The sequence below is a fragment of the Synchiropus splendidus genome, chromosome 18 (genome assembly GCF_027744825.2).
Source record: "Synchiropus splendidus isolate RoL2022-P1 chromosome 18, RoL_Sspl_1.0, whole genome shotgun sequence".
NCBI classification, from domain to species: Eukaryota; Metazoa; Chordata; class Actinopteri; order Syngnathiformes; family Callionymidae; genus Synchiropus; species Synchiropus splendidus.
In genome coordinates, this window is record NC_071351.1 from 2,906,836 (window position 1) to 2,925,643 (window position 18,808).

Here is an 18,808-nt window from a genome sequence, read left to right on the forward strand (position 1 = left end):
AGTAAGGTCTCGCAATGCATGCTGGGTCCCCTTCAACATGCGCCTCTTCGTCACATGAGACTACAAAATAAGCGTGTAGGCGGAAGAGATTTTCGTGTTGTTGTTGTTGATTTGATGTATTAGCGTAAATATTTAGCGTAAAAACAACAACAACGACAATAACCCAAAAGTGGCCTGAAAAGGTCTGAGCGTTTCAGGAGGTTCCTACAGTGAGTTTGGCGGCGACGACGACAACAACGTCACGACACTTCCGTGTGTACAGATACGCTTTACGGCATTAGGGCCAGTCCTGTAGTGACAGCAGATTCCCGTTTGCCGTCATTTCGAGCGATACTATCTTTCAGTTTGCGCCTGTCTTTTACCTTTGAGACGTTAATAAGCAGCATGACATGACGGACACTTGGGCGCGCCTATAAGGTATGTCACAACAACGAGTTGCCACTGGCTATGCTAACTTAGCGCCACTGTAGTACAGCCAGTTCTTCAGGTTCGAGTCCGGGATCCCAGGTTTCCGTCAAGCTGGTGTGCATTCGGTATCGAGTCCGTCGTCTACACAACATGTGGCTGCAGCAGAGACTGAAAGGGCTCCCGGGCGTGCTGTCCAGCAGCTGGGCCAGGAGACTACTCTTGGGACTGCTAGTCTTTCTCATCTTCTACTGGTACCTGGGACCAGGACCGAGCTGGAGGCTCTTCGGCAGTTCAGTGATGCCAGGTGGGATCGCTGGTCAGTGCCTTCAGGGTGAGATCCACAGGTGGAGCTCCGTAGTGGACAGAGGAGAGGGTCTGTACAGCAGCCCCCAAGACCCTCAGGACACTCCGTTTGTGACCGGTAACGGACATATGCTTATTGATATTGATGCAAACAGACTGTGGATATCATCGTCCAATCAGTTTGGATCGCCTCCGGTCCACATGACTGAATACACCCCAAGAGTTGGAGTCCACCTTGAGGGGAAGCAGGCTGAAGTGCAGGCGTCTATGCTGTGGTTCCGGAAAGGATCAGTGCTGACGGTCCGCTGTGCTTCCCCGGCGGGGGTGCACTCAGCACGGGACTGCGTCACCATCAGAGAAGAGTTCATTGCCCACAGAAGTCGTCCCAATGTCTTCCTTCAGAGAATCCACATCAACAACCCATCGGACCGCTCGGCCTCCTTTGAGGTGTCGTCGGACACTCACCAGTTTGGTTCAAAGTTTATCTCCAGCATGGTCAAAGTGGAGGACCGGGAGCTGGTCATTTCCTCCGGCAGAGTGTCGGTGGAGAAGAACAGAGTGGTTTTGGTCGTCGTGGCTACCAAGAAGATGAACAGTCGTATCCAAGTCTTCGCCAAATCCGAGTACACAGACAGTATCCCGTCTGCGGTGTGGACGTCGGAGGCCATTGAAGCGTCGAAGCTGGAAGAAACCCTGAGCCTCCTCCAGGAAGGAGCTAAAAAGGAGCTGCTGGATCTGTTGAGGGCCAGCGAGGACGAGCTGGTTATGGATCACCAGCATGCCTGGATGGACCTCTTCATATCAGGTGATCCGTCTTGTACCTCCTTAGGTCTGTGTAACAGGCTGGACTGAAGCTGGATATCTGTGTGTTATGACTTTGATATTGAGGTCAGCTGGGAAGGTTGTCGAGTGCAAGAGCTGTTTAGCTTTAATGCTTGATGCGTCAAGAGTTGGAAGAAGCCACAAAAATGAGAGCAAATATTGTTTCAGAAAATGCAGCTGCAGCTTTCCCAAGGCTGGATGCTCATCAAGTTGACATTTCAGCTGAACAACTTGAGTAGGAGGTTGTTTGTCCAGTCACATGATCAGTCGGGAGAAAGTTCAACAGCTCAGATTGCTGGTGCCGGAGGAAGGAACCTTGTTTTCATGCTAACTCTAGCAAAAGATAGTGGTTCCGGAAGGAAAGCCAAACACACATGATTTCCTGTCCAACTATTAGCTCGCACCTCACGCACCAACATGAAGGAAGTGGCGGCTTCTCTCTGTGTGTGGGAGGAGCCTTTTAATCCAGACTAAAGGTTTCCATTGTGTGTCACTGGTGAACATGTCTGTGCTTCACTGCTCAGGTGTGGAAATGAGGAAGATCACGGACTCTCACACGCCCTCCAGCCTGACGGTCAACACCACGCTCTACTACATCCTGTCCTCCTCCTCGGCTCCTCTGTTGGACCGCAGGTTGAGCGGCGACGAGCGCTCTCGCCTGGAGTCCAGTCTCAACTACGCGGACCACTGCTTCAGCGGCCACGCCACCATGCACGCGGAGAACCTGTGGCCCGCTCGCCTGAGCAGCACCGGCCAGATCCTGCAGCTGGTCACGCTCTGGACTCTGACGCTACAGAAGCGAGGGTGCAAGGTGCTGGTGGCGGCAGGAGCCCACGGGGCCATGCAGGGCATGGTGCTGAGCTTCGGTGGCCTCCAGTTCACCGAGAACCACCTGCAGTTTCAGGCGGACCCTGACGTCCTGCACAACAGCTATGCACTGAGAGGGATCCACTACAACCAGGACCTGATCAACCTGGCTGTGCTGCTGGACGTGGACGGGAAGCCTTTCCTTCATGTCTCGGTGAAGCAGCAGGAGAAGCCGGTGAAGCTTTACGCCTGTGAGGCCGGCTGCCTCAATGAGCCGGTGGAGCTGACCTCGGAGGTCAAGGGTCATACCTTCCCAGTCATGGTAACACAGCCCATCACCCCTCTGCTCTACATCTCCACAGACCTGCGGCACTTGCAGGACCTCCGCCACACGCTTCACCTAAAGGCCATCCTGGCCCACGAGGAGCACATGGCCAATCGGTACCCAGGCCTCCCCTTCCTGTTTTGGTTCAGCGTGGCTTCGCTCATCACCTTCTTTCACCTCTTCCTCTTCAAGCTCATATACAACGAGTACTGTGGCCCCGGGGCCAAGCCCCTCTTCAGGAGCAAGGTATAAACTCCAGTGTTGAGCGCCATGATCTGCTGTATTTGCCTTCTGTGGGACTCCTGAAGCTGATTTCCTGCTTGTATGTTGGTGAACTTTCTCATCTCCTTCAAATTCTCTCTTCCATGGAAATGATTGTCGTGTGTTTGCACCTTCTTCTTCACACACACACACTTCAGCATCCACAGTTCTGTCGAGCTCTGGCTGTTCAAAGCCTCTAGACCCGCTTGTGAGTACAGGATGTGACAGCAAGTTGTAATTGTACACAGTCAGTCTGGTGTTAGTGCTAATTTTCACTCTACAGTTGCAGACACATGTCCTCCCTTCCAAATTAAAACTAAGGCCTGCAGAAAGTTTACAATCGGCGAGTAACAATCCCGCCTGGCGATACTGTGCTCCCAATCCCTCAACAGCAGTATTTAGCAGCCAGATCTAGTCTATAAACACAGTACTGAGGCCAGTGGAAGACACTTCTGAGTCTCCAACACGGTGGAGGATGGCTCCTCTCTTTTTCATGACCATTCTTTGATCACTGGAAGTTGATCTGTGACAAATTTACTGCAAATTGATGTAAAAAGTAATTTATCTTGAAAATGTCAAAGACTTCACTGATCATCTGTCATCATGCCTTTCATCCTTCTCACAGTTTTAATGAAGTTTTATAATAAAAAAGAAGGATAACTTTGGCTTTACTTTATGACTCCCCTAAACCTTACTTCTGACTCCAGGTCTTCGGTCACAATGAGGACGCCTAAAAGCCAGTGAGGCAGAGTGGACTCCTGCTTCTCAACAAGCTTCACCAAAGTTGAAGAAGGAAACATGACATTTTGACAATGAATTTAGATGTGTTGCTGGATAAACTGACTTTTGGGAAACTGTGAATTAAGTTTCAGGGCTGAAGAATTACCAAATGTGAATTGCATAAATGATCAATACAAGCAGCAGGTTCTATGAAGGGCTTATTACTACTATTCGTGGATATGAGTTGATGGTTGCAGAAGTACAGTACTTGACACCTGTGGATGAATTATTTTTTCTTATGTAATAAGTGATAATGTGAGGTGACATGAAAGGATTAAATATTGTTTGCAGAAGTGATCATAACAACGAGCAGTGTTGCATGTGATCGAAGCAATAAAGGGCTGTGCGTTTTTGTTTGTGGTCACGAAAAGGGCAAGTTTTCTGAATGTGAACTGCTCAAAAGAGGTGATGATGAATATGAAAGGTTGAATTTTTGTTATGTACAGTATAAGGTGGAAGCAACTTAAAATGTTTCTATTAAATGCGTCAATATCAGAGCTTGGTTTCAGTCCCGTTTAAGACTGAGATACTGCACCCTTAATGTGGTCCGATGCAAAACTGTTGAACTGACAACATCTCACGTGGAGATCAAAGCTGGAATTGATGTTTTACCTCGATGGAATTATCGACAGGAGTCTGACTCCGGCTCTACAAAGCACTCTACTCTCATCGAGTCGCCTTCATCTCCGGTGGGTGTAATTGATGAGAGCGGGAAGGAGAGACATGACGAAGATCTTTTAGTGAAAACACAGTGAAACTGAATAAAAATACAACAAAAAATATAGGAAATGCCACCTACGAACAAAAAACTGTTCATGAAGTCCTGAGTCCAATCATCCACCATCTTGTTCAGCAGGGCTTTAAAGATCAACTAGAACCACAGCCTGTCCAGGACTCTGCAGTTTGGTTAAGTCACAGTGAAGCTGCCAATTGTGTCTGTATGTGTCTGTGTTATGAGTCTTTGAGCATGTTAATCTGGGCAAAGATCTTGAGTGCAGGGCCCAGTTTGATGTTCATAGCACCCATGAGATGATCCTCCTTCAGCAGCAGCAGGGCCTGGCCATCGATCTCCTGAGAGCGGAACTCCTCTGCGATCTCCACACAGCCTGCAGACGGCGCACACAGATGTACATCCCTGAAATGTTGCCCTAAAGCAGGCTACTGCCTGTGGATCATTCCTCACCCTGTAAAGAACAGATGAAGACGTAGACATCCTCAACGTTCCACTGGCCGGGGTCGCTGGGCAGGAAGTTGTGGGGCAGGAGGGGCAGGTCAGGAACACGCTGACCAGCTGACAGAGGCGAGGTTGGGCTTTTGCAGTTGGACATGTCGGGCCACTGGCAGGATTCTCCCGGCGAGAGGACTGAGTGAGCAGGTAGAGCAGCAGCTGCAGACTTCAGCACCGTCTGAGGGCACAACATCATGACAGCAAACGTAAGTTCCATCTGCACATATCTCCACCATGGTTTGATTGTGCAATTCAAACTGGACAAAACCTCAACTAAACCCATGCACACACACAAACCTGAGCTCTTATTTGCAAATAGGGAAGCTTAAGGCGACTTGCCTTCTTTTTGGAATCCAAATGGGAGACTTTCGGGCTGGCACTCAAGGCTCTCTGCTTCCTCTGGGTCTCCTGGATGGATTTGCGGTGTGGGAAATGAGAGTCCCTCCTGCAGCTTACACTGTAGCTACAGACACACAGAACAAAGTCCGATAAAAAAGGGCCCTTTGTTTCTCCTTTAAAAAATACAATTCATTCAGGCTCCAGATGACCAACGTAGCCTCTCGCTGAGGTGTGACTAGACCTGGACTTGATGATTCAGGAGTACTCGCCCCCATATTGGAGGCAGTCGACTCACCGCTTGGCACAGGTAGTAGAACAGAACCTCTTGGACCTTTTGAAGACGTACGCAGAGTCCACCTTGCCACACAACTCACAGGTGAGCATGGGCTCTTGGACCTCAGAGTCTGAAGATAGATGTACAAATGAAGTGAGCAACCTGAGAGCAACCCAACACCCGTCCACTATAGTTGTAAATGGGGAACGGTGAAAAGGGAGACCTTTAGGTGAGAGGCCGTTCATCTTTGCATCGCCTGCGTGTCTCCTGAAGCTCTCCATGGAGAAAGAAGGCCGCTCCACCTGCACGACAGAAGGCGTACACCAGCTTACAGTGTTGTGTTTGGAAAACTCCAGCCTCCTTTAAGCACCACTTGAGCAGAATAGAGCTCAGCTACTACAATAACAGAAGCAAATATGTTATGCATTTGGTTCTTGGAGCCAGTTATGAGATGCAGAGGCAGGAAAGGGTCTGGACACTGACAGGATTTAGTCTGACTCGTGGAACCTGCTCGCAGTGTTATTGGTCAAATTTGGACAGTTATATAATGGACTTATTTGGTTGACCTAGTAAGTCAGCCAAGATGGAACACAATTCCACAATCAGAGCTCAAATGTCTCTCTCTTCTATTTAATAACCAACCCTTCTATCTTCTACCTATTCATGTCTCCCATGGTATTATATACGTCATAATAAATGTGAAATGACTAGCATCTTTAAAATGAATGGCATATCAGGAAATATTTACAGCAACTTGGTAACAACAAACTGCAGTACTGACACCAGAGGCCCATAAACAATAGCAAGCTACGTAAATGGATCCAACATTCGTCACAACAGCAGTGTGATGAGCAGGATAACAAACTTAACTTAAAACCAATATAGAGACCAAAATGACTTTGATAAACTTGAAGCATCGGTGACTACCAGGGTCACTTATTGTTGGCCATGGACAAACGGCATCACATATTGGAATGAATGTGGATCAAACCCTCCATTAAACAACAACAGTCATACAATGCAAAAACAAAACATATTTGAAATAGTTGTATATTTTCAACATACACAGTGGGTGTAGTGCTTTGCACTCACTGGGAACGGATCAGAGCCCTCCTGGATGACAAAGCCTTCGATCAAATGTGTCAGGATGTGGGACTTGACAAGGGCCTGGGCAGCTTTGCTCTCTCCGTGGGCAGCTTTGCTCTCTCCGTGGCTGGAGTTACTGTTCCCATTCCCAGAGGTCATGACTGGAGCACTGCCCCCTCACCTGTCTGCACACACAGAATGGTGACCTTAAAGCACACAGTATAAGAGTCTCAGACACTTAACTAGAGCAATAATCAGTAAGGAAAAAAATAACTAACTTCCATTTTTGTACGTATTAGATCATTATAACAGAGTCTCTGCTGAGCCTCCGTGTTTACATCTGTTGTTGTTGCTGTTTGTAGGCGGGACTTTTCAGACTGACACTCGTCTAACGAAGTAAATGGTCGGTTATTGCTGTATTCAACCAACGTTGGCAATATCTTCATTGGTCGTTAGCAAAGTAGCACAACAGCATTAGACGAGCGCGACAATAAAACAACTTTTAGGAGGCAACTTCCTGCAAAAGTCAGTTAATTTAAAAATTCTTCACCATTTTAGCGTCACGTTTATATAGCCAGAAAAAACAATAACTACAAGACACAGGTTTCTGGAACGTTTATGTTGCCCAAACTTAGCTCGCCTTGTTCGGTCGCACTTCGTGGATTAGTTGATAAACGCAGAGAAAATAGGAGTAACCCGCACAAATCCACAAACACTGTGCGTTGTTTACTCACTTTTAACTGACTGGAAGCAGGTCAGAACCAGGGAGGGCTGAGACGCAGACGCTCCGCTGGGTAACAATGGTAGTGTGAAGAAAGTCTCTTTGTTCCGTTGGTCCAAACAGCGGGACCGTCCAGCGCACCGTGGCGACGGCCCGCCACCTCAACACGCAGAACCCTCCGAATTCTGACAGCACCGGAACCGGCCCTGGACCAAGGCAGCACGAGGACGCCACAGGTCCGAACCATACCGGACTCGAAACACACTCGGGACCGCCGCGGTGCACGCGCGCGTGTAGCCTCCACAAGTTTCAGACAACTTCCGGTTGTATTGATTTTCTAAATAAAAGCCACAAGACAAACCCGAACAGGACTGTCCGTGTGACGTCATGTATCGAGACTCATCATATACGTTACAAAATATTTGAGTAAATACTATCATTATATTGTATGTAGAAATGAAGCGAGAAAATGATTGACAAATGATGACATTGTTGGGAACAGCACAGGATCAAGAGAGAAATATTTTAATTTATGCTGCCTATATGCTTGGCTATTTAGTAGGACCTAAAGCAATGAGGGGTGTATGTTAAAACAAAATATGTAATTTCTTCGTTCTAATAATTAGAAAGTATGTGGGTTGTGGCGTCAGAAAGAAGCCTTTATTTTGAAGGATTTGCCGGGAGTCGCGTCTTCACCTGCAGCAGATATTTCGCATGAAGTAACGGAGCATCTGTCCTCACCTGCTGCACACGAACATGAGTGGCCCCAGTTGTGAGACCCAGAAAGTCAAATGTCTCCTGTCGACTTGATGAAAAAAGAGTGCTTCACTTCCGGGACTCTGTCCTCCACGTCTGTGAAGAGTCTGAAGACCAGATTCATCAGGAGGAGGAGAGTCGCCCCTCGGGATCACCAGCCGTCGATCAGCGACTCCGTGATCTGCAGGTGAGTCAGAAAAGTGAACAGCAATTCGGATCATGGTTTAAAATAAAAATGAATGTGATGAGCTAAAGTTCAAAGGTCAGTGGGTTATAGCGAGTGGGAGACAAAAAAGAAATGGCTTGGACATTTTTTAAATGGAAATTGACATTGTATTATGAAAGGTGGAACCAGACTGGTTGGATGGATGGATGGTTTAGATCAAGATTAGATGTATCCTGCACTTACACAAGGTGTGTGCTTGTTGCAGGTGCTGTGTTGCACCCAGGTGTGGAAGTAATCGCACTGTTCGGCGAATCCTCGCAGCCTGCTTGGTCTCCTTCCTGGCCTTGCTGGGTTCTGTGTCGCTCAACTTGAGTTCTGACTTCAACCTGCTGCGTACGACCGAGGCAGTGTATGAAGAGCTGACCTCCTGCAGGACCATAACAGTCTTGCAACTCGTCAGTAAGCTTCAGAAGATCCGACTTCATGGACTCTTAAACGGCACAGGAAACCATGAACGCAACACCAGTTCTTCTGAGATTCAGTTTCCTCCGCTCGGGCTGTGTGCTGAGGTCAGGGTTGATGGTTTTGGACACGCCTGCACTGCTGAGGCTTGTCAAGAGATGACCAGGAGCTTGTCAGACTTTCTGCTTGGATTAAATGCTTCAAGCGAAGCTCCTCTTTTGGACGTTGAAAGACTTCTGGACACATGGAATAGCAAGGAGGATATGTTAGTCAAAGTAAAGCTCAACGCCCAGTGGCAAGAGCTCCTCTCTTTGAGGCTGCTCCTATCATTCATCGGGCTAAACTATCAGATGGTGGACCTCCCCAACCTGGCAACGCACCTTGACTTTCAGCAAAAGTGGACCTTTATTTTGAGGCACTTGAGCTTTGCCAGGATGATGAGTGAACAACTGAACGACTGTTGGCTTGATAAAATAGATGTCAAGTTCAACACAACCTTGGAATCCATCTATGACTCATGGGAGCTCTCAGGCGCTTTGGCAGGCTCTCCTGATGGACTTGAAGCCCTGACTGATACTCAGCACTGCTTGCGAGATGGAGCTGTGTTAGGGCTCCGGCTGGAGTCCCGGACTCTGACCTCAGGTCTCGGGATCAAGATATGCCTGCTCACACTGGCCTGCCTCATCTACCCGCTGGTGATATTCTCCTTCAAGCAGATGACAGAGTGGATTCAGGACTATGCTCAATGCCTGAAGCAGAAGACCAAGGACCTGAAGCAGCAACGATGCCTTGCTGAAGACCTCCTGCACCAAATGCTGCCCAAGTCGGTCGCTCAACAGCTCAGGCAGAAGAAGCACGTGGAGGCCGAGAGCTATGAGAAGGTGGGTGAAAAGCAAGTGTTTCACCATGGAACATGAAAATCACATGCAACAACTCAGAACTGCCCGTGCTCACGGGTGGAGGTGTGGGTTTGCTGCCTTTGTTGCTATAATTGCACATAATTGCTCTGCTCCATATTCATCACCAGATAAAACAACTAGTTCTGGAGGAGCGTCTGGCTCAAAGAGGGTCGGAGCAGCTGAGCCCAGGAGCACGGGGGGAGGTTGTCCCAACAAGGGCTCGAATACTGCACCACTCTCTTGTTCCTTCCTCTAGAACTCTGGTCATGAAGGGTCATAATGTGTTGCAGGTCACTATTTTCTTCTCGGACATTGTCGGCTTCACGTCCATATCTGCCTCCTGCACACCTCTGCAGGTGGTGGAGATGCTCAACAACCTCTACATGTGCTTTGACATGCGCATCGACTTCTATGACGTGTACAAGGTGAAGAACACATTTGTCACATTGCCTCTTAGCCCCTCGCCTTTTTTAGTTTTGCCACGCCCGATTGGTCTATTTAAATTGAGTTACCGTATTTTTGCACCTTCACATCAGCATATTTCCTTAAATTTAAGGACTTCTGTGATGTTTGTAATATTTAATAATTGTATATTTTACATCAGTTGCATATTATTTTCAGTAAATAGTTGTGTATCAATGTGATAGAAAAAAAGTCTGTATTCAAAACATTTTTGAATGGGATTAAAAGCTTGTCTGATGACAATAATTACAAAATAGATTTTCTTCCGTATTCAAAGCTTTTTTCCTGACAAAAACGTTTTTTTTCATAAATGGGCCAAGATTTACCCACACAATGATTTTGCCTCACAATCAATAAAAGTATTGACATTACAAAATTGTAGAATGTTAGAATGTCATGTCTTTTGTATATGTTTTTTTCTTTTAAAATTGTCAGAAAGAACCTGAGAGGATCAAATCACATATATATGAAAATAATTATACATAACAAACAAAAAGGGAAAGCAATATGAGCAACAAACTGCGAATACAAAAAGGTTAACTTCAAAAAATGTTAAAAATGTACTAATGGAAAGCAACAATGGCATCGGTTATGTGCTCTTTTTAATGTATGTGAAAATTTTTAATTTTAATTTTATTATAGGTGTTGCGCTCTGCACCAAAAGGGTTAAGCCTCTGATATTATTGCCTGAATCTGACATGTTTAATTCATTGAAACATTAGATTGCAATGAGCTCAACGGGACAGCAGGTGGCGGTAATGTTCCTGAACTAGCGGGTACAACTCGCAATTGGAGTGAGGGAGAAACACTGCAGTGCCCTCACTTAAAAAGATTCATGGGCCCAGATGCTAACTCAATAAATCATCAACCATAATCAAGATTTTATGATAGTTTCAAAGAGGTTTTAAAAACTGGATGTCAGCATCTAATGTGCTCTTCAATATTAGACTTTTGCTTTTATTAGAAGTTTGTTTTCCATGAGTGTCGTAGCGTTCTTATGTGTGGGTTGATCAGGTGGAGACCATCGGAGATGCCTACATGGTGGTGAGTGGGCTTCCTGAGAGGAATGGTGATAGGCATGCAGATGAAATTGCAAAGATGGCCTTGGACCTGGTGGCAGCGGTCAGGCAAGTGTCCGTCCCACACATGCCCAATGAGAAGCTCCAGTTACGGGCCGGGATACACACAGGTGAGAGTGAGACTCGTGATCAAGCTCACCTGGTTTCCATGGTGATCTGGAGTATCCAGGTGCTCTGCCACTTCTTCTCACAGGGCCATGTGTGGCTGGGATTGTTGGCTACAAGATGCCAAGATATTGTCTGTTTGGAGACACGGTCAACACTGCGTCCAGGATGGAGTCCACCAGCCTGCGTAACAGACAAACACACACACACACACACTCTCACACACTGAATATGACATAACCAGTGGCCTCCATGGTTCATCTACAGCTCAGAAGATACACACCACCTTCGACACCTACCTGGCTCTGAGCAAACTCGGTATCTACGAGATGGAGCTCCGAGGAGAAATCGAAGTCAAGGTGGAAAACACACACACCCCCTGCTGTTCATCCTGGCCAACAATAGCCTCTGATTTCCTCCCAGGGAAAAGGCAAAATGAGCACATACTGGCTGACTGGCCACAAGAGCTACAGCGTTGTGAACGACAGCCTGGTCTGCAAGTGGAGTCCCAGCATGGCCCGGAAGAAGAAGACAGCGGCAAGTAGTGAGGCATCGGTCGCCGGAGTTCCCTGAACGCATCTTTAACCCTTGTTATTTTCCTTAGTCTTTATTATTAGGATGTTGAGAGGAGTGAAACGTGTGTGACTGTATGCTGTACAACACACTTCTGTCTGTGAAACACTGCATGAAAACTACACACGATTTAAATTTTCACTCTGATACATCATGTGTATGTGAGACGTTTGAACAAGTTCACGTTATTAGATTTGCACAACTGAATTGTGTTGTTTTATATGAATAGAGTTCAATAAACTGGTGATATTTGACGCCTTAGTGTGAAGTGAGTGACACTGGTTCCCACGTGGTTCCCGTCGAGATCCGCAAACAAAGAGAAGAGACACCAGTGAAGTACACAAGCTATGACTGTTACAGGACATGGTAGAGGTAGATAGAGGGCGACGTAGGACCAGCGTTTTGTGAGTCAACGATCCCATTTCAAATGCATATTAAAATGATTTTTTAAGAAACAAGCGTCCTAGTCAGAAAGATAACGCTTTACCAACAAAGGCTGAATAACAAAGGCATCATTTGGAAAAATGAGACTATTAAAAACAAATCACGAATATTAACCAACATTAAGTGAAAAACAAAATAAAATTACAAGCGTTTGTTTATTTGTATTTAGGTCATATTTATTACAATATTTGGTTGGGATTTTGTTATTTGTTTAAAAAAAACAAAAAACATTGCAGCTAAAACTAATTTTTTGCGAGTCAAACAAAGGCAGTTTTCTGCTTTGTGTTCATCTCTTTCATGGGCCAATAAAACATCCAATTTTATATCAGCCCATGAAAGAGACGATAACAGTTATTTTAACAGCTGTATCTAAGCATAAAACATCTAAGCTTAAAAACAGCTCAACAACACAACAAAACAATAAAAGTACTAGTACAGTGGGGTGCTGATCATGTTTGAAAGAAATGAACACAACAAAGTCAAATAAATAATGATGAATCCTGTCAATGTTACTTGGGTTTCATATATTCCTTCTAAAACTAGTGAATCATTTCATTTAATCCATCCTATTTTAAACTGTCTGAAACTGTTGTGGAGGAAAAGTTTGTTTCCCCCCCCAATCTTTTAGCAGCAGTATCACTTCAGATTGTAACTGAAAACAAGCCTCACTTCTGTCGTGACCCCACTCATCCATGATGCAGGTTATGAGAGGCTCTTGTTGCTTTCTGGGCTGATCCCACGTCATGTTGTTGTTTGCCACTAGAGGACATGACAATCAGTCTCGAAACAAAAGTGTAGCCGTCATGCAGGTCTGGATGTCAACTGCCATTGCTACCCTTTTTTTCTGATGATGACGGAAAAACGTTTGTTTCTACACACCACGAAATTCAAGTCATATTTGACAGTCCAGTGCAAATTTAATATTTGTGTTTTTTAAGAAATAAATATAAATATCTCATCTGTTGGAATTTTTTTAAAATTCTATTTTATTTATTTCCTTCAAAAGAATTAATAACTTGGTTTATAACGATATATTACACCTGACATTTTTCCGCATTTTTATTGATTATATATGAAATGCTTTAGATATTTAACCTTTTTTTCTGCGTTCACAGACACAATATAACACAACATATCTCTAGTTGTATAAAACAATTGAACTAAATTGATTGTTAAAAATGAATTCAAGTGAATAAATTGCTAAGATGCGAACTGACATTGATAAATGAGAACTGTGCGCCGCATGAAATTAGGAGCAATGAGCAATATATGAGCAATAAAACGATATAAACAGCTTCTATTTTCAGATCATTACAACAGCCCTCAATCAAGGTGTTTTCCTAACAAGCCACGGTGTCATGAACACCGTACAGATTCAGCAATTAACCTTTAGTGGCGTCTCCAGAGGGAAGACAGCAGCACAAGCGTGTGAGTCGCCTCCAGCTAATCTGCATCATCTGATATACTATTAACTACTGATGGTGAACAAGCCATGTCCAACTCAGGAAACAGGAGTCAAAGTGCATCCAGAAAAGTGAGAAAATAGAAAAATTGCCAGCTCATTATTGACTTCTGATGTGAACTGCAGAGCTTACTGTGTTTAATTTATCTTGTGACTTATGATCGTAACTAATCAGTGCTTAATAATGATTAATTACTGGCTAATATGCTGCTAATACTCATGCAAATAAGTAGTTTATTGTTGGTAATAAATGTTTTCCAATCCGAAGTTATAGCAGAATAATAATGAAAACAATATTAGTCTCTTATCTACGTTAGTTAAACGAAATAAAAAAACAAAAAAATTGCATAGGTTTTAAATACTGTGTGTGAGTGTTTCACTACACGAGTTTTTTCCCCAACATTTTTCTAATATTATTGTGATTATTATTATGATGCTATGTTTTTCTTGTCTAAAATAGGATTCAATAGTTGTCTGCATGTTTAATGTGAGAATACATTTTTTATTTTAGTTTATTGCATCTATTTCTACAGCTATAATAATGTACACATATTCATAATACTCAACATACTGTGCAGTACAATAAGGTTATTAGGATGTATTGCAAATAAATGATGGAAGAATGCCTATGGTAGATATGACACAGCACTGTGAAATGCTGTATTACGTTTTGGATTTAAAAAAAAATGGGGGAAATTCCTAAAAACCACAAGGAAGAGGGTCAGCGATGCCAGAAACAAAGCAGGCTGCCAAGAGGTCATAAGCTCGGATGGCAACCAGACAATCTGACAAGTGGGGTGCGTGTGGGGACCAGGTAAGGCCACACACTGCAACATGATATGAATGAAAAAAAAACATTTTTTGACAAACAGCCACAGGGGCCAAACTGAAAGATCAGTTTAGTTCTTCTTCACATGTATGTTACTCCAGTAAAAGAGCCTCTAAGTGTGTCCTCTGCTGTCCTCGCCGCTCATGTCAGCCACACTCACTTGTCTGGATGTGTGGATGGCAGCTGAGATCATTAGGGGAAATGACTCCAGCTCTGAAAATAAGACTGTCACAAGGGCGGACAGCGTGATGATGAGAGCGCGCTGCAGCGATTAGAAGCAGCATTCTTCTCCCTTCCACCTTCACACGTTCTTCTTCTCCACTCTGGCGTTAACATTTGTCTTTAAGTGGCAACAGTCCTGCTGACCTTTTGGCCAGTGGTCCGACTGATGCGCTTCTACTTTCTCAGCACGACTCAACTCCTCCATTGGACTCATGACACGATGAAAACAAACAACTAGCAGTCTGTCTTGTCGTGGTGCAGGAATAAAGCTAAACAAAAAGGAATAAGTGAAACTCTCATAGCTGTGTGATACACCCAGGAAACACAGCTCATTCTGGGGCAGAATAGAACTGCAAGCTCCTTCTGGAGTTGCTGCATTGTAAATGTGTCTGTGGGCGTCCTGTTCGCCCGAGGTAAAGTCATCGATATCCGTCAGGACACAGCGGGAAGTCTGCGGTGCTGAAGGAGGCGCTAAAGAGGTTTTAATGACCTTATAAGAGGCTTAAAGCTTTAGAATGAGAAGTGGTTGGACAAAAACTTCCACAGCGGCTAAACACTTTTTTGCAGTGAGCAAGGGCTCAAAGGGATGTCGACTGATTCCATCACCCTTCAACACAACTGAGGTGATCATGGACAACTCATTTGTGTAGACAGCATCACACCTGAGCCGCAGATTCAGACACTGCCCCTCTCATCTCATCACAGTAGAAGAAGTGGAATAAAACATCCTTTCTGCCAATAAGGAAGCAAAGTTTTATGTGTGAGGCAGCAAACCAACCCCACTCATGCTACATGTACGGTAACCGGGGCTGCTGTTTTATAAGCCTTATCGGAGAGGGGTATTTGTAGTACTGGCGGGAAGCAGGAGGCATGATGTAATGGCGTGGGAGTCTGGGATCGGTCAGGAATAGAAAAAAGTTTGACACACGGTGAAGGTCAAAATGGTGACACAGCTTCACTCTGGCTCGGCGAGCGCTACCAATGCCAGAGAGGATTTGACACTGAGACGTTCGCAAGCTTGGTGGGGATGGAACAGGATGTTGACTGAGAGTTTTGAAGCTTGTCGTAAACAAATTTATCAAAGACCAAGAAGCAGCCAACAAACATTTCCTTACTTGGAGACGGCTGTGTTGAAGACGCCAGGATCAACTGAGTTGCTGATGGATCTTTGAGTCAAGAGATGAGAAATAAAAACAAAAATTCAGAAAATACTTTTCAATCTAGACAGTGCTGCCACTCTCAATTATTTAAAAATAATTAGTTTGTTATGTTTATAAAAATACAAATATTTAAACACAAAAAACAGATGGAAACAACTCTTGTGGCGAATGTGTGAGGGAGATGAACTTCTGCACTTCCTGCCATCATTTATCAGGTGCTACATTCTCTCCCTGTGACAGTGAGGATGTTACTGTCGGTGCCATCGAAGTGTCAAGCTCAATGGAAGATCGACATCACCTCAGTTCTTCCCTTTTAACACATTGTTACAGAAAAACTACATGGCAAGTCAACGTTTTGCAAGGTGCAAGTGAGGGCAGCTCTGAAGAGCGAACCTTTGAATTAGACTGTTTTGAGGAGGGAGATGATGAGTCACATGATGTGGTAATGAGTTACTGACGCAAGTCTCAGTCAGAAGCACAAAAAAGGTCATTGAGTCTTTGTGGATCTATAGAGGGCCTACGACAGAGGTCCAAGAGAGGAAGTCAGGGGCAACAGAGAGGTATGTGAGGGGGTCGAACGACACGTCTGAGGACGGTGTAGGGACTTCAAGGTTAGAAGAGGGTCACATCTTTCCACCCTTTCTTGCGTTCTCTCTATGGACGATGATGTTTTCAGCTGATATAGTGAGTGAAAAGTGGAGGCGGAGTCACATGTGGTCTTGAAGCCAAGAAAAAAAAGTTGCAATGGTAAACACCATGTTGACCAGGACCAAAATTTTTGGTAAGTTTTGCTCTGATTTGAACTGAAAGTCTGATGTAGTCTGGACCAGGACTTCCGTTGGATTGGTCATCCTCTGCCCAGCGATCTCAGCCGCCAGTGCTGTTTACACGATCAGGCACTTAAGTTCTAATTAGGACCACTAATGGACGGGAACGCATGATGGTGCGCTGGCAGTCGGCGGCTTGAAATGTCACCCCCCTTCCCAAGCCACACACTCTTCATTTGCATCGACTGAAAAGTGGCAACCTGACAGACATGATGAGGGTGTAGCATTCTGGGGTGCGGAGTCTTGAACAGCGGAACTAGCTGAGAAGAACTGAAATGAAATGAATAACCACTTACCTCATCAGGTTTCTGCCCTCAATGTCCACTGAATACCAGTGAAACGTTTGGATCCCAAGTCTCCAGTTTACCCTCAAATGAGAAGAGATTTAAAAAAAAAGGGGTGACACTTGCTCAACATTCACTGCAACTTTCATGGATCGGAAAGGATTACCGCAGGAGTGCTGACACTCGAGGAGCATTCATCCCGGCTCCGGTGCCGAGGTCGATTTTGCATGATGGCCCTCCAGTCGAGCAGTCGGCGAAATGTCAATTAGCAGCCGCCCACGTCCCCCAAACAGGGGTCCGAGGCTAATCGCTCATCATTTAACCTGGACACTCACACAAACACGCACTCACACACAAAGAGAGAGTTGGCAACGTCATTTGTATTGCTCTGGAAAATATTCTCTTCAGAAGTAAACAGCAAAATATCAACTTAAAGCACAACACAGTTCCTTTCCTTCTGCTAAAGCAACCAATATATGTAAGCATTTTTAACAATATTATAGTATCATTTATTCACAGTCTAAATAGTTAGCACTCACATTTACTTACTTTACATTTTATGAGTAACTGACATTCAAATTAACATTTAAAAATCAATTTTAATGACACATGATACGTTTCTATCCACAGAAAGATGAAGCTTGTGAGTGCATCCATCTTAAAATATGTCAAGCTCTTTTGTTGATGACATCACACCATGCTTGATTCCATGACGGAGCTAAATGGAATGATACTTATTCAAGTTATCCCGTCGCTACGGAGAAAGAAGAGGGACACAAAGCGAGTTAGACGTCTTGAAAGTGAACTGTTCTGCAGATATTTAGATTTACTGAATGCTTCTTGTCATTGTAACGCCCAGGCCATCCCGACTTATCTGGCCCGACTATAGTGACCCTCAGTTTCTAACTCTGTAAAAAATGTCAGCAAAGGTCACGCTGTAGGTGGATGGACGGCCTTGGCCCCGTGTGGATATCAAGTAAAACTCTGTCACAGGCGTTTGATGGGTGAACATCTCGCTTCCAGAAGCGGGGTTGAGCACACACCCACGCCAGAAGACGTTAGTCACACGTCGTTAATTTTCCCAGGACTGTGACGGAATAAAGTCGGGTATAAAGGCTTCACCTGAGCAGCGGCGAGCACAGACACCAGCGACACTCCATCACAGGCACGTCCAAGGAAACCCAGCAGAAGACAATGAAACGGAATGTCTCTGCTTGCTGCCTACTTTTGCTTGTAGCACTCCATTTTGCTGCTGGGAAATCTGGTTTAGATTTACAGGTAAGATTAATCTGAGACCCAAAATTAGTTTGGAATGAAGGTTTATAACAAAGGCTGTGTTTATGTTGAGTCAGGTTAAGTTGCTATAACCAACTTTAACTGCTTTATTTCTATGTTTAAGAAACTGATGGGTGACGTTTCTCCCGCAGAATTGGAAGCAGCTGCTGGAAGAGGAGAACAACGCGGCTCCATTCTACACATCTGACGAGCTGGAGGAGAGAGATGGACCTTCGGAGAAGTCTTTGTTCGGAGGTTCTCCCGTCTTGCCCTCGGAACCTGAAAACTCTGCGCTGGCGGAGAAACACAGCATCCTCGCTCAGCTCTTTAAAGACTTGACGCGGACGTCAAAGCGCTCGTGGAGCCGCTACAAAAAGGGCGGGATGCGCAGCTGCTTCGGGGTTCGGCTGGACCGGATCGGTTCCTTCAGCGGGCTAGGCTGCTAGTGG

At 45.1% G+C, this 18,808-nt stretch overlaps 4 protein-coding genes across 8 annotated transcripts; 3 read left to right on the top strand and 1 right to left on the bottom strand.

Annotated features, from left to right (window-relative positions):
- The first annotated feature begins 49 nt into the window (after positions 1–49).
- On the top strand, positions 50–4,182 carry kiaa2013 (KIAA2013 ortholog). Its single transcript, XM_053850050.1, has 3 exons — positions 50–1,516; positions 2,058–2,911; positions 3,634–4,182. Exons 1-3 carry the CDS (start codon positions 559–561, stop codon positions 3,658–3,660), a joined length of 1,839 nt encoding a protein of 612 aa, XP_053706025.1. The 5' UTR covers positions 50–558; the 3' UTR covers positions 3,661–4,182.
- LOC128749988 (polyhomeotic-like protein 2) lies at positions 1,979–17,787 on the bottom strand. 5 transcript variants are annotated; one of them, XM_053850057.1, is made up of 11 exons: positions 17,097–17,787; positions 15,929–15,979; positions 11,318–11,466; positions 8,520–8,974; positions 8,096–8,291; positions 6,640–6,818; positions 5,771–5,849; positions 5,569–5,677; positions 5,274–5,397; positions 4,890–5,112; positions 1,979–4,812 (listed from the first exon to the last, which is right to left on the bottom strand). In XM_053850057.1, the coding sequence occupies exons 6-11, from the start codon at positions 6,790–6,792 to the stop codon at positions 4,658–4,660; spliced, it is 843 nt and encodes a 280-aa protein (XP_053706032.1). In that variant the 5' UTR covers positions 6,793–6,818; positions 8,096–8,291; positions 8,520–8,974; positions 11,318–11,466; positions 15,929–15,979; positions 17,097–17,787; the 3' UTR covers positions 1,979–4,657. The 5 variants fall into 5 exon arrangements, with proteins under 5 accessions (XP_053706032.1, XP_053706028.1, XP_053706029.1 ...); XM_053850053.1 differs by having other exon boundaries at positions 6,613–6,818; XM_053850054.1 differs by lacking the exons at positions 11,318–11,466; positions 15,929–15,979; positions 17,097–17,787 and having other exon boundaries at positions 6,613–6,818; positions 8,520–9,041.
- Positions 7,969–11,864, top strand: LOC128749760 (uncharacterized). The gene is made up of 7 exons (XM_053849671.1): positions 7,969–8,297; positions 8,542–9,619; positions 9,928–10,062; positions 11,114–11,288; positions 11,372–11,470; positions 11,551–11,642; positions 11,707–11,864. The coding sequence occupies exons 1-7, from the start codon at positions 8,146–8,148 to the stop codon at positions 11,854–11,856; spliced, it is 1,881 nt and encodes a 626-aa protein (XP_053705646.1). The 5' UTR covers positions 7,969–8,145; the 3' UTR covers positions 11,857–11,864.
- A 455-nt stretch (positions 17,788–18,242) lies between the features above and the next one.
- On the top strand, positions 18,243–18,808 carry nppal (natriuretic peptide A-like). The gene is made up of 2 exons (XM_053849852.1): positions 18,243–18,362; positions 18,512–18,808. The coding sequence occupies exons 1-2, from the start codon at positions 18,279–18,281 to the stop codon at positions 18,803–18,805; spliced, it is 378 nt and encodes a 125-aa protein (XP_053705827.1). The 5' UTR covers positions 18,243–18,278; the 3' UTR covers positions 18,806–18,808.